This window comes from Gorilla gorilla, chromosome 7 (genome assembly GCF_029281585.2).
Source record: "Gorilla gorilla gorilla isolate KB3781 chromosome 7, NHGRI_mGorGor1-v2.1_pri, whole genome shotgun sequence".
Classification (NCBI taxonomy): domain Eukaryota; kingdom Metazoa; phylum Chordata; class Mammalia; order Primates; family Hominidae; genus Gorilla; species Gorilla gorilla.
The window spans coordinates 119,104,747-119,121,232 of record NC_073231.2 but is presented as its reverse complement, the minus strand read 5'-3'; the positions used below and the strand labels follow the sequence as shown (position 1 = coordinate 119,121,232).

The window sequence follows — 16,486 nt, the reverse complement described above, 5'->3', positions numbered from 1 at the left end:
TCTTATAAAGAAAAAACTAATTGGACTCATAACTGAGTTTATTTTTAAATCAATTATACAACGTATAACAAGAAGGAGTAAAACAAGTTACCTCAAATCCTCATAATGATACAGCTATTATATGAAAATAACTTTTAAAAAATGCATTTTGTTCTCTCATTGATTAAAATTAAAAAAACAAAACAAATCTCCCATTACACAACATGCCACTACATGCTGATTATTTAAACATATATACAGAAACCCAGCTTTTGCTAAAAGTGAACAATTCTTCACAATGTTCTTCTCTATTACTTTGAGTAACTTAATGATAAAAGTGTTCTAAATATTGCTTCAAATATTAGATTATTTAATACAACTGAGTGAATACAAATTTGAAATTGTATACAAAAAATGATTTGGATGTTAATGTACACATTAATAGTTCAAATATTTATTGTTTCTATTTTATTAATGTCTCAAAGACAATCAGATGCCAAACAGGGTGTTTAATTGATAATAGGAGGCAATAATACAGTTGTAGTCTTAGACCTGGCTCTTCTGTGAACTTGATCTAGTTGCCTGATTCTTCTCGGTCTCTTGTATCTTCTAATGTAAGGATGTAATTTCATATTATACTATATATATAATATCTCATACTATGTTATCGCTCTTCATAGATTTTTAGTCATAATTACATAAATATTGCCTTAATAGGTTCTGAATGTACTCATTTTATATAATGTCAACAGCAGTCTTGGTAACTTAGTCACTAGGTTTCACAGGACTTCCATATTCAATTATAGAATAAATTAGTATTTATCTAGATATTTAAAAAATGTATATTCCAAAACCCAGAAAAGAATTGTATATCAGTTGTCCATTCCTGCTACAACAAATTGCCACAAACTTAGTGGCTTAAACAACACAAATGTATTATCTTGCAGTCTGGAGGGCTGAAGTCCAAAATGAGTTTAACTGGGCTGAAATCAAGGTGTTGGCTGGATAGCATTCCTTCTGGAAATTATAGGAGAAAATCTGTTTTATTATTTTTTTAAATATGACTTTAATCCTTCTTAAAAACTCTTAGATAAAATGATTATGTCTCTAACAATTAATTCCATTTTGTTTTAGGTTAACAGGATTCCATCTGCCACCTCCAGTGACAAGTACCAAATCTGTGTTCTCACTACGTTTGACCAGTGATTTTGCAGTTAGTGCTCATGGATTTAAGGTATATTATGAAGGTAAGTGATGGTAGTGGCAAACAAACCACTGCCCTTAATGTAATCTAACAAAATTTTTCAAGTAGGAAAGAAGAATCAACATCGAGAGATATAACACATCATGTTGTCTCAAATCTTGTCCTGAAATTTATCTTGTTATTAATCATTAATGTATAGTAAAATGCTATACTTAGTGGGTTTTAATATTTTATATCACTATGTGAGACCATTAAATTGCTACAGGGTTACGAATTAACAAAACGGAATTAAATGTGAGAGTAATAGGACTCTAGACCTGATTTGTGTGTCAGGCATCACAGACCCTACCCTACAGTCCCTTGTGCTGTGCCAGTCTACCAGAAAGTAAACTAGTAATCTGTCTTCTCTGAAAGTTAGAGTCAAGAGAAAAAGTCCACAAAGAGACAAGAGTTGACGTCTACTCCTGAAACAGCCTTTCCAGGAATAAGATCAATAATCCCTTAAACCAGGAAGAGGACAACTAAATATTTCTCAAAACTGAAGGTTGTGTTTCTTCTTTTGCTAGAAGTTTGGTACAAACTCAGTTGGCATCAAAACCTGATGCCAAATGAATAGAGGACATTTATGATCTTTATTTATCACACTTAGTGTGGATACTCATACATATCACTAGGAAAATATCGTTTGATAATGGGATGGTGCCCAGGCTCTACTCAGAGTGTTTAAAGGCACAGAATCTACATGCTCTGCTTTTTAAAAAATGTGCTAGCAAAAATAATTCTGATGGCAAAAATAATTTGTTCTTGAAGGTTTCAGATAGAAATCATGGACTTATCATTTCTTATCTATGTGATTTGACAATAAAATTTCCATCTAATTTAGGAAAGAGTCCTTTTCTTCCCCATAGGGATAGTGTATCAGATTTCAATTCATCTCCCCAGGACCATATTACAGAATTTATCACATCAGGTCTAACATTATCATAAAGAGATACATAAATACCATAGCAAGGGCAATTAATTTCTAAACCATATAATAATTCAAAATATAATGTGTTTAAAGAAAACAATCACATATTAAATAGAATTGTTTCAGTATAAATGTTAACATCTTGCATGTAGGGGAATGTCTTAAACTAAACACTAATTCTAGTACAGTATTTCTCACTAGAAAAAAAATCCTCTGGCTAATAATTTAGTAAAAGTCCTTTGTCTGTTTTATATCCTAAATAATGTCAGATAGCAGCAGTTTTGAACATTATTTTCTACCTAATACTTTTCTGAACTGTCTTTTGTGTAGCAAGGGAGGATAAATTCCAAGACTTAATTTCCTCCATGGTGATAGTAATAATCATTGTTTTTCTAAGGAGCTCTCACAATAGTTGAATATTCTTTATCCTGGCAACTTAATTCGTAGTTTAAAAGACTATAACCACAAAGGTTTAATTTTAAGGTATAATTTTGGCAATACTGAAGAAGAAGTTAGTAATGCAATTATTTTGTGCTAAGCGCTCTTAATAAAAAACCTGTATTCTGTTCATCAAAATATAAAGATATTTTTAGATTAGTTTAAGCTTTCAGGAAGTACTAAATATATTAAAAATGTACTTGTGAATTATGAGGTTGGCATGCTTTTTGGTTTGGCTGTCAGGTTTCATGAACTCATACTAAAAAATATTTTCATAGCTCCCAATTGTTTCTACATATACCACATTAAATTTCTGTCCATCTTTTTCACTTAAGGGAAAATAGATTCATATATTTTTGACATTTAAATGTATGTTTGGCATGTGCTGACTTAAAACATAGGATACTTGACATTCAGGTAGTACTCAAGGATTGGTTATCATGCTGCAAAGTCTTCAGGTATTGATTCACAGTATCTTGTTCAATGCATATTAGTTTTCAATTTAACATCTTAAAATAATTTTAAAAAACTATCTCAGTTTTATAAATGAAAAGTCCTGGTGTTCTTTGCTGATTCCTCTGTTTGGAGTCCCACAAGGCTAAAATAAAAATTTCGGTGGGCTGGGTTTGTATCCAAAGGTTTTGGGAAAAATCTACTTTCTGGTGTATTCTGGTTGTTAGCAAGATCCAGTTCTTCAAGTTTGTAGGACCATGATACCTGTTTCCTTCTGGCTGTCAGCTGGGGGCTGCCCATAGCTCCTAAGGCTTTCTCTCCTCTTCACGTAGAGGCCTCATACCTTAGAGCCAGCAACTGGTAAAAGGAATCCTCCTCACCTTGGAATCTTTGATTTCCCCTCTGATGCATCTGTCTGCTACTTTCTCCCTCCACACATCTTATACTCCAGGTGAAGAAATTTCTCAGCTTTTAAAGTCCGTGTGATTGGCTTGGGCCCATCTGGATAATGAATGCTAATCTCCGCATCATAAAGTCCTTAACCTTAATCATATCTTCAAAGGCTTTTTGGCCATGTAACATGACGTATGTGCAAGTTCCAGAGATACGTTTTTGGGGAGGTAGAGGGGCATTATTTGGCCTACGATTTCATGCTTAAGTCTATGTAACATGATCCAGAGGGAGTAGCTGCTAGCATTTCTATATTTAACTGTAGCCAGTGATACTGCCAGGGCCAACTGGCATATTGTGAAGCTCGGAAATCTTATCTTGGAATTACAAAATCTGTCTCCCACTCCCCTGCATTTGGATCCAGTTTTTTTTCTGCAATTACCTCAAATTACAACTCTTGCCCTGTGTATGATACAGTAAAATAGATCTACTAACCTGGACATCTTCTCAAGTATTATGCCTGTATTTTTAAATTTAATTTAATTTTTATATTTTTGAGATAGGAGTCTCACTGTGTTGCCCTGGCTTGTCCTAAACCCCTGGCTTCTAGCGATTTTCCTGCCTCTATCTCTCAAAGCACTGGGGTTACAAGCAAGAGTCACTGCTCCTGGTTTCTTACCTGTATTTTTAAAAATATTTTTCAAGACAATCCTAATGTGTAAATCTCATTTCTTTTTATTTCATCCTCTATATAATCGTTTACTATTTTTAAAAAACTTTCCTAAGACTTTGTCCTTGTGTATTAGTATTTATGAGACTCGTATTTATTACTAATGTTATTCATTGATCTGTGTTTCTCAAATTGTCAACACTGAACCACATGCATCAGCTTTATCTGGAGACTGTATTAAAATCTAGAATTCTTGGCCCCACTTACATATTCTGAGTCAGACTCTGCCGTGGAGCCCTGGAATATGCATTGTAATAAGAGACTCACTGATTCTTATGCCTACTGAGATTGTAAATTCTATCTTTCTCTCCCTGGAAAGAGGACTAAACCAGACCAAACTAATCTGGTGTATAATAAAAGCTAAGAAAGATATTTGTTCAACTGGTATACTGCAAAGAGAATTATTCTGGAGAAGATAATGTATCTAAATCTCATTGTCTTCATCTGTAAAATTGAGATAATAATTCTCCCTACTTCATAGTGTTGTGAGGAAAAAAATAATATAGAGTGCCTAGAATAGGATCTAACATAATAAACAGTCTATACATATGAATTACAATATTGATAATATCATGATGGTGATTAAAAGAGTACTTTATGTATAAGCATTTCAATTCTATGGGGACATACAGTATATTTGTACAAATTTCTATAATGGAGTTAATATGCTTTTTTAAAAAGGCTATTTTTATGGTCTGTTCTTTTAGCAAGAGCTATTGAAGTAATCACACATTCTCTCTCTCTCTTTCTTTCCCTGCCTCCCTCCCTCCCTCCCTCCCTCCCTGCTTCCTTCCTTTTTTTCTTTCTCTGTCTCTCTCTCTCTGTGTGTGTGTGTAGCTGAATGTGATTAATGACTTAATGTTACAAATATATTTCTTTAAAAATCATTATTAGGTGAGTAAAGGTCATCAAGCTAATGAACAAACACATTATTCTCAGTTAAGGTAATGTGCTGTAACTACTATGAGATCTTTCAAGACAATTTAGCGTATTGAAATTGATTTAACTTGCAGAGGAGAAGGTAAAGTAGGAGAAGTTCTACTTATTCACTCTCTACATTTTTCAAACTGTCTATGATGAAAGACCAATAGGTATCTGTAATTGCACACCAATACTTTTGTAAAATAAAAGCTAATGGAGGAAATGTTGCACCGATGTCAATTTGCTTGAAAGTGCTTAAATGCTTACTCTTGATTTCTATACTTCATCGTGGACAAGTAAGAAATTGTTTACCAAAGCACGCTGGTCCATGAACCAGTTCTCACCTTTTCCTTTAGTATTGCTAAATTATCCAGAATGAGTTATATAGTCTTTACTTTCCTACTAGAGTGCAGACCAATTTAAAATATTATTTAAAATTAATTTTCTAGATCCCTTGATACATTAAATTTATATTCTTTAGGCAAATATTTCATCTTAAATTCCATATAGTATCCATTAATAGCAAAAAAACAATATATTAATAATTTAGCAATTCTGTGTGCTTGGAATCATTCTATACATTTGAAATTTTTATATTGAAATGATTTTCAAAATGTAAAAACTTTATGCTTTATTTAGAAATGTAAAGTATATTTATATTTTGTCAAATTACAAAAATATTTAATAAAGACCGCTATTAAATTCTTTACATTTTCTATGATTTCTTTTGCTTCTCAAGTTTCAAAAACCTGTTACTTTCACTTATTCTTATATTTTATTTAGCTCTAGGCAATTGCTACCAATTTATAAGACAGGAAAATAATTCAGTTAAAATATAAAACATCATTATGAATGTTTCTAAGTAGAAATATTTCTGTGTATTAGCTATACCTGATAGTTTATCCTAAATACAAAAGATTAATCAACATATAATACAATGTAATAGTTTAGTGAAATTCTGTCAGATATCAGAAAACACTACAAATGAGATCCATTAAATCAGGGTAGGCTATATTTCTTAAATACTCATTGACAGTAGAATAGTCCCATTGTCCTTTATCTGTGAGGGATACACTCCAAGGCTTCCAGTGGATGCCTGAAATTGTGGATAGTACCAAACCATATATACAGTAGTATGTTTTCTCAATCTGATAACTGAGACCACAAATAAGTATCTAATAGGCAGGTAGCATATACAGCTTGGCAAAGGGATGGGTGGGGCAGAACAGAATAGAGTGCTCATAGATTTTATCATGCTACTTAGAGTGGCCTGTAGTTTAAACCTTGAATTGTTTATTTCTGGAATTTTTAAATTAATATTTTCTGATCTTGGTTATCAATGGTAACTGAAACCACAAAAAGCAAAGTCACATATAACAAGGGGACCCTATAGTACATAATCCTGCTAATTTTATTAGAGCTGAGGTTTTTTTTTTAATGTATTCAAAATGTTTAGCGTTAGACGAAGGAAACTAACTTAAAATGTGAAGTTAGAAGTCACTTAAATTCACATATCCTATGAGTGGGATCTCAATAATCAAGAAAATGTTTTATTTAAACAAAATTTATTTTTATTTTTATAATAATAATTATACATATTTATAGGGTATATGTGGTATTGTCATACAATCATACAAGTTGTAATGATCAAATAAGAGTAATTGGGATATCTATCACCTCAAACATTTATCTTCTCTTTGTGTTGGAAACATTGCAAATTCACTTCACTAGTTATTTTAGAATTTATATACAATAAATTATTGTTAACTATATTATCCCTATTATGCTATTGAACATTAAATCTTATTCCTTCTGTCTAACTACATTTTTACCCATGAACCAACCCCTGTTTATTCCTCCTTCCCCACCACCCTTCCCAGCCTCTGGTAACAATCATTCTTCCCTCTACTTCAATATGTTTTACAATATATAAGTAGAATGAAAATAGTTCCAGATTTGTGGAAATATGTTCCGTATTAGATATTCTTTCAATAAAATATTTTAGATGTAATTGAATAGGTTATGTATTAGTCCATTTTAATGCTGCTGATAAAGACATACCCAATACTGGGGAAAAAAGGAGGTTTAATTGGACTTACAGTTGTTCCACATGGCTGGGGAGGCCTCAGAATCATGGCAGAAGGCAAAACACACTTCTTACATGGTGCTGGCAAGAGAAAAATGAAATTGCAAAAGCAGAAACCCCTGATAAAACCATCAAATCTCATAAGACTTATTCACTACCACAAGAACAGTATGGGGGAAACTGCTCCCATGATTTAAATTATCCCCCACTGGGTCCCTCCCACAATACATGGGAATTATGGGAGTACAATTCAAGATGAGATTTGGGTGAAGACACAGAGACAAACCATATCATTCTGCCCTTTGCCCCTCCGAACCTCACGTCCTCATATTTCAAAATCAATCCTGCCTTCCCAAGCATCCCCGAAAGTCTTAACTCATTTCAGCATTAACCCAGAAGTCCACAGTCCAAAGTCACATCTGAAACAAGGTAAGTCCCTTGCACCTATGAGCCCATAAAATCAAAAGCAAGCTAGTTATTTCCTAGATACAATGGGGGTACAGGTATTGAAAAAATACAGCCATTCCAAATGGGAGAAATTGTCCATAACAAAGGGGTTACAGGGCCCATGCAAGTCTGAAATCCAGCGGGGCAAATTTGAAAGTTCGAAAATGATCTCGTTTGACTCCATGTCTCACATCCAGGTCAAGCTGATGAAAGAGGCAGGTTCCCATAGTTTTGGGCAGCTCTGACCCTGTGGCTTTGCAGGGTATAGCACCACTCCTGGTTGCTTTCACTGGCTGGCATTGAGTGTCTGCAGCTTTTCCAGGCACAAGGTACAAGTTATAGGTGGATCTACCATTCTGTGGTCTGGAGGATGGTGGCCCTCTTCTCACAGCTCACTAAGTGGTGCCCCAGTAGGAACTCTGTGTGAGGGCTCCAATCCCACATTTCCCTTCCACACTGCCCTAGCGTAAGTTATCCATGAGGGCCCCACCCCTGCAGCAAACTTTTGCCTAGGCATCCAGGCATTTCCATACATCTTCTGAAATATAGATGGAGGTCCCCAAATCTTAATTCTTGGCTTCTGTTCACCCGCAGGCTCAACATCACATGTAAGCTGCCAAGGTTTGAGGCTTGCACCCTCTGAAACCATGGCCGAGCTGTACCTTGGCCCCTTTTAGCAACAGCTGGAGCAGCTGGGACACAGAGCACCAAGTCCCTAGGCTGCATACAGCATGAGGACCCTGGGCCCAGTCCAAGAAACCATTTTTTTCCCCTAGGCTTCCAGGTCTGTAATGGGACGGGCTGCCATAAAGACCTATGACATGCCCTGGAGACATTTTCCCCATTGTCTTGGGGATTAACATTAAGTGCCTTGTTACTTATGCAAATTTCTTCAGCCAGCTTGAATTTCTCCCTAAAAAAATGGGTTTTTGTTTTCTACTGCATCATCAGGCTGCAAATTTTCTGAACTTTTTTGCTCTGTTTCCGTTTTAAAACAGAATACTTTTAACAGCACCCAAGTCACCTCTTGGATGATTTGCTGCTTAGAAATTTCTTCTACCAGATACCCTAAAATATCCCTCTGAAGTGCAAAGTTCCACACATCTCAAGGGCAGGTGCAAAATGCCACCAGTTTTTTTTTTAATGCTTTTTTATTATACTTTAAGTTCTAGGGTACATGTGCACAACGTGCAAGTTTGTTACATATGTATACATGTACCATGTTGGTGTGCTGCAATCCATTAACTTGTCATTTACATTAGGTATATCTCCTAATGCTATCCCTCCCCCCTCCCCCCACCCCACAACAGGCCCCGGTGTGTGATGTCCTCCTTCCTGTGTCCAAGTGTTGTCATTGTTCAATTCCCACCTATTAGTGAGAACATGCGGTGTTTGGTATTTTGTCCTTGCGATAGTTTGCTGAGAGTGATGGTTTCCAGCTTCATCCATGTCCCTACAAAGGACATGAACTCATCATTTTTTATGGCTGCATAGTATTCCATGTGTATATGTGCCACATTTTCTTAATCCAGTCTATCATTGTTGGACATTTGGATTTGTTCCAAGTCTTTGCTATTGTGAGTAGTGCCGCAATAAACATACGTGTGCATGTGTCTTTATAGCAGCATGACTTATAATCCTTTGGGTATATACCCAGTAATGGGATGGCTGGGTCAAATGGTATTTCTAGTTCTAGATCCATGAGGAACCACCACACTATCTTACACAATGGTTGAACTAGTTTACAGTCCCACCAACAGTGTAAAAGTGTTCCTCTTTCTTCACATCATCTCCAGCACCTGTTGTTTCCTGACTTTTTAATGATCGCCATTCTAACTGGTGTGAGATGGGCCCTTTGTCAGATGAGTAGATTGCAAAAATTTTCTCCCATTCTGTAGGTTGCCTGTTCACTGTGATGGTAGTTTCTTTTGCTGTGCAGAAGCTCTTTAGTTTAATTAGATCCCATTTGTCAATTTTGGCTTTTGTTGCCATTGCTTTTGGTGTTTTAGACATGAAGTCCTTGCCCATGCCTATGTCCTGAATGGTATTGCCTAGGTTTTCTTCTAGGGTTTTTATGGTTTTAGGTCTAATATTTAAGTCTTTAATCCATATTGAATTAATTTTTGTATAAGGTATGAGGAAGGGATCCAGTTTCAGCTTTCTACATATGGCTAGCCAGTTTTCCCAGCACCATTTGTTTAATAGGGAATCCTTTCCCCATTTCTTCTTTTTTGTCAGGTTTGTCAAAGATCAGATGGTTGTAGATGTGTGGTATTATTTCTGAGGGCTCTGTTCTGTTCCATTGGTCTATATTTCTCTTTTGGTACCAGTACCATGCTGTTTTGGTTACTGTAGCGTTGTAGTGTAGTTTGAAGTCAGGTAGTGTGATGCCTCCAGCTTTGTTCTTTTGGCTTAGGATCGACTTGGCGATGCGGGCTCTTTTTTGGTTCCATATGAACTTTAATATCGTTTTTTCAATTCTGTGAAGAAAGTCATTGGTAGCTTGATGGGGATGGTGCTGAATCTATAAATTACCTTGGGCAGTATGACCATTGTCACACTATTGATTCTTCCTATCCATGAGCATGGAATATTCTTCAATTTGTTTGTATCCTCTTTTATTTCCTTGAGCAGTGGTTTGTAGTTCTCCTTGAAGAGGTCCTTCACGTCCCTTGTAAGTTAGATTCCTAGGTATTTTATTCTCTTTGAAGCAAATGTGAATAGGAGTTTACCCATGATTTGGGTGGGGACACAGAGCCAAATCATAACAGGTGCTAAAAATTTTATTAAATTGTTAATTTTACAAAGCTACTCAAAAGAATTAAAGAAAATCTTTATTATTGATATATGTATTAAACACATTTATTTTACAAACCATTTTGACATTTATATTTTGCAATTATCTTGGATTCCAGCATTAATTGTAGTAAAAGGACTAAAATTCATGATAGCTTTTGCCCTAACTCCTAAAAACTAATTATTTTATTCTTTCATTCAGGGTTCTGTTGATTCCCTATATAATATCACGTATAAAATATATCTGAATTTTTAATTGGATCAAATTATATCCAAAGGAATGGGTGACCTCTTGACTATAAAAGCTATGCATATGCCACATTTTTTCTATTAGTGGCATTGAACTATCATGAAGTTCTACTTAATATCTCAAATGTGGAATAAACAATTGATTAAGTCAGTCTGGGATCTTCAGAGATGAATTTCTCCATTTTCAAACTTTATTTTAGCTTTCTTTAGCCCATTTACTTTAAAACTGTGGAAGTTGATATTCCTGTTTCTTAAATATTGCTAGAGTTTAAGGGCCTTTAATTATGTATTGGAGACCCTTTACTCTGAAACTTCTTGCAGTCGAATCTGTGAACTATTAAATTTCTGCAGAAAAATTTTCTAATGAATATCTAGTTGCATATATCTCTAGTTTTCCTTATTATGTCTGCCATACACTTGAATTTCTGAATTTCTACCATACACTTGAATTTCCCAAAGTTTGTTTCACAGAACTTTGGTTTTATATGTTTTATTGTTATAAAGAGCCAAATGAGTAAAAAGTTCTTCTGAGAAACAATAAAGTTGAAAAAATATTAACTTATACTAAGTTTAATAGTCATATAACCATTTGTCAAAATTTGATCAAGGTGCAATTGATGAGATATGTGTTCTGTGGAACAAAGGGTGGGGAGTGCTCTTAAGTCTTTCTAGACCTGCCAAGCAACATTCTAAATGCATTCTAGTTTCTGATAAAAGTTATTTTGTAATATAGAATCCTTTTAAATTTTTCTTTGACAGATGCATAGTCACTTTTTATAGGTGAAAGAGTATATGAGAACCTACCATGGAATATCTTACCATCTTAGGAATCATTTATTATGGAAATATGGTAATATAGTTCAAGCATTTAGAGGAATGTATATGTATATGTAATTATATGTATATATTATTTAATATATCATTTATAATGATTATCTTAAGATCTGGGATGAGCTAAATAATTTTGACATGTATCAGTTAGACAATATAATTATCAGGAACAGTTATATAATCAGTAAAATTATAGTCTTTTTGTATAGTTTTGCATTTTCTTTATTTTTTATTTGTGCAGATTCATGAGATACATGTGAAATCTTGCAACTTGTATAAAATATGTAGTGATTGAGTCAGATATTTAGGGTGGCCATCATCTGGGTACAATACAACTTTGTTAACTATATTCACCCTACTCGGTTATCAAACATTGAATTTATTCCTTCTATCTAACTTAAGTTTGTACCCTTTAACCCACTTCTCTTCACCCTCCCCCTCTTCCCCATTCACCCTTCCAAGTTTCTGTTTTCTATCTTCCCACCATCTACCTCATTTGATCAAATATCTTAGATCCCACATATAAGTGAAAAGATGCAATATTTGTCTATTTGTGCTTGGCTTATTTCACTTAAGATACTGACCTCCACTTCCATCGATGTTGCTGCAAATGGCATGACTTAACTCTTTTTTATGGTCAAATAGTATTCCATTGTGTGTGTTTTCTTTATCTGTTCGTCTGTTGATGGACACTTCGGTTAATTCCATATATTTCCTATTGTGAATAGTGCTGCAGTAACCATGTTAGTGCAGGAATTCCTTTGATATATTGATTTCTTTTTCTTTCTGTAAAAAGAAATTTCTGTACTGGAATTTCTGTGAAATGGTAATTTTATTTTTAGTTTTTTAAGAAAGCTCCATACTGTTTTCTATAGTGGCTGTACTAGTACCCATTCCTACCAACAGCGTATAAGAGTTCCCATTTCTCCACATCATTGCACATCTGATACTATTTGCCTTTTTAACAATAATAATTCTGATTGGGACAAGTGATATCTCATTGGAATTTTCATTTGTATTTCTCTGATTATTAGTGATGTTGAAATTTTTTTCATATACCTGTTAGCAGTTTGTATGTCTTCTTTTGAGAAATGTCTATTTGTGTCCTTTGCCCATGTTTTAATGAAATTATTCATGTTTCTCCTGTTGTGTTGTTTGAGTTCGTTTTGTATTCTGGACATGTTAGTTCACTGTTGGATGAAGTATTGGCAAATAAATAATATACATTGAAAACCACTTCAAACACAAGGTACTTACTATTCTATGATTGTCGATGTGTATTACTAAGTAATTAAAACATTATAGAAAAAATGCTCACATTTAGCAAATTTGCTAATAAATCATTCTCACATTTTAATTCAGAAATATAAAAATGTGGCTAATAACACTACTACTAAGAAACATTTATTAAATTATTTATATGTGCCATTCACAGCTATTTTACATGGATTATCCCACCCTACAAAATTACATGAGAAATAGTAAAGACCAATAATTTAACGAAGCACTTACTATAAAAAATGTATTTAAATGTCTTACATTTGAGAACTGTATACATTTTAGAAATTTAATTTAGAACTGTTAGCTGTGATTCCACTTAGATTTAAATGGATATGAGAAAATATAATTTAGAACAAAAAACATTGCTTAAACAAGAATGTATATTAAAACAATAGGTAACATAAAATGCAAAATACACCCTTGCAAATATTATGCATGACTTATATAATCTTTGTCTTTTTAAAATAATGACATATAAAAGGATAGTTTTACTATTTGCCATTCTATTTAGTTCTCTGTCAAACATGTTTATTAGAAATTTATCCTTGAGAGCATTAAATTACTTTAGTTTTTTTTTTTTAAGTTTAGGGGTTATTTTCAACTACTAAGCTTTAAAAATCTAAGTGGTGGTATCATGAAATTTAATGGAGAGCTTACAATTTAGAATCAAGTCGATTATGCTTCTGGCAAAACAGTTGGATTTTAGTAAGATAAGATTATGTTATAAAATTCCATTTATTAAACAGTTTGCTAAGAATAAATTTAGGTCAGGTTCATAAAAAGTTAATGGATTTTCATTCTTAAATACTTCTAAGAATAAATGAGAGTTACTATATTTCAAAAAACAGAATACGAGGAAATGTCATACCTGCAAAGACCTTGACCTTTGTCTTTTGGTCAAATTCGAATCTTTTGTCTTTAGAGGCCCATAAAGTCAACCTAGTTAGTCATGGAAACACCCTAATCCACAAGTGACTTTTTAGCTAAATCATGAGTATCTCTCTACCTTCTAAGCAGTTGTAAATGTTCAAAATCCTAATCTAGAGAATAACACAAATCAGTTTATTATTTAAATATAATCTTCAAAATAAACTCTTACAATGAATATTCAGATTTGGCTAGATATAAACAATAATTTATTAATTTTCTAGTCATTTTACATATTTTATCCAGGAAGGTATAAATCACTTTTACTGTATTAAGAAGAAAGTTTCAACAGATTAGCAATACTATAGATGCTTTTAGACATTAAGCAGTAATATTTTATCCACCCCCATTTTAGCTTAGTGTAGCATACACAACCTGTACAACTACCTATCCCTCCAGCTTCGTTTCTAGCCAGGGTTTACTTCAATTTATAAAACAATTGAATTAACACTATTAATGCATATCAAACTTTTGTTAATACATATACTGTATTATTTGAATTACCCAATCTTAACCCAGGCTATTTTTTTTTGTTTCTGCTCAGAACACCCTGCACACACTTCACTTATTGGCTCACATACTTATCTTTCCAGACATTATGCAGGCCTTGGTTACCTTCAAAAAATCATAGATTTTTGAATGCTCTTTCTCTCTATGCTCAGATGTGTCCATACCTTGTCTCAATTAAACAATTCTAGCATGCATATTAAAATGATAAATTATAGCACTTGACAGATATGACACGTTTAGCAACATGTATAAAAAATCATTTTGGATTTTTCACTCACAGTAGGCTGTGAGAAGTTTACAAGTATAGAACATGTTTTACTCATTTTGTGTACCTGCCTCTGGTTTCAACATATTCCTCGCATGTTCCAAGCACTTAATAAATGCTTGTTAAACTCAGCTGATATACAGACCATCTAACAGAAAAATTGATTAATAATGAGGAATGGTTTAATACATCTCCTACTTTAAGGAATTAAAACTCCAGTGAATGTGTTTGTGTTAAAAGGCAGACATGAGCTATATTTAATCACTTAGAATTTGTGATATTCATACATATTTACATTAAATAATTAAGGTTTAGGGAAAATAGCCTTTTATTTTTTAAATAATTAAAAATAGACAAAATTATTTATGATTTTAATGAATATTTCTTTGTTTAAAAAGATTTACTTTCTTAGGTTAGTTATTTTTTGAAGCATTTCAAAAATACAAAATTGCTTATGTAGCACAAAAAGAAAAACAAGCTGAGAATGAAAAATTGCTTAAGTTAGTGATATATGACCTACATAAGCTTTGTGCTTCATGTGAAAAAGATGGGATGGCATAAAAGGATTATTTTATTCTCCAGAGATAAAGTGATCAAACTTATTATGTAATCGTGTTTCACAATGAATTTCCTTCATATATATATATATAAAATAGTTGAATATGTTATACTTATCAACTGCTATAATTTATCATTTTGATAAGTATGTAAGAATGAAGTTTGATAGAGTGATTATTTCAGATTCTAATTATATGTAAAAGGTATTTTGCTATTTTTCACTCAAAGGCCATACAGAGTAATAGTTGTTATAATTGATAGTGCAAAAATAGTGGTATAAAGTTACACTATGAGCTTGCTTTAGAAATTAATATGAGAATTTAATTTCCCCTTCCCAAAATTTAGTAAACTGAAAAAAAATAATTTTATACTATTATTTGATGCTAAATATTGTGGTACATCATAAAAAATAAACTTGAAATGAATTCTTCCTTATTAAGATAATTATTCTCTTTACTATATCATTTTAAGTATCAGAAAAAATAAAGTAAAATGTACAAATCAAATACTGCAATAGCAATAATAAGTCTCAATTATTTTAATATGATGGCTATATATTATACTATGCTAGATAAAATTTTCAGCATGAATAAAATAATAGCCACAAATTTCATTTTCTCAGTACTTGAAATAATAATTATCAGCTTTAACACTGATAATTATTAACCTGGTATCACAAAGGACAAGATAGTTTGTAAAATGTTTTCAATATACCAAAAAAGAAATTTCTTATACAGTATCATATGTTGATTTTATCTAGAATATTCTTCAGATTTTATATGTTCTTTTAATCATATATGTTCAAGTGAATTTTAATGCTACCAAGTGTGAGAAGTTGCTATCAAAATCTTAATTAATAGAACACCAGAAAAAAAGAAGCGCCCAAAAGTCTTTTTCATTTGGTCATAGGTTGAGGGGAGTATAATTTTAGTTCTTGCAAAGTCATAATAACAGGCTAAAGTAAATGGGAAATCGATGATGTAAAATTTAAAGGAATGCAAGAAGCTGAGCAATAGTGATTAATAATACATTTTGAAGGATATGATGTTTTCTTTTGTCAGGAAATGTGAATTGACCTCAAAGCACTGGTTGTGGGACTTTAGACTTATTCAGAAAACTAAATATTGATTAGTTATTGTTCTTTTTATTTAATGATTACAGTAATGATGGTATTTCCAAGTATGTAGTAAAAATAATTGATCTTTCTTCTAAATTGTTTTCTTTATATTCATTTGCAGTTATAATAATTTCTTTGACTGCCTGTCATCTTTGAAGGCACTTATCAATATTGTTGGTTCTTTCACTGTGCTTTCAGTTGAAGACTTTATTTCACATGTTACAAAGAGATCTCTGGCAGTGTGCTCTTTTGGTCGTAACTGACAAGCACAAGTCTTCACTCACTATCCTTTATACAGTATTATATTGTGCCTTTCCCTGTGGACAGACCATAG

The 16,486-nt window shown here is 32.9% G+C and overlaps 1 protein-coding gene across 3 annotated transcripts in view; it reads left to right on the top strand.

Moving 5' to 3' along the window:
• Window positions 1-16,486, top strand: part of CSMD3 (CUB and Sushi multiple domains 3) — a 1,204,746-nt gene that overhangs the window by 156,782 nt on the left and 1,031,478 nt on the right. For all 3 annotated transcript variants that reach the window (XM_019032923.3, XM_031014090.3, XM_019032924.3), the window contains one exon: window positions 1,114-1,226. In XM_019032923.3, the coding sequence (XP_018888468.2) occupies window positions 1,114-1,226 (113 nt within the window). The remainder of the gene's footprint in view (window positions 1-1,113; window positions 1,227-16,486) is intronic.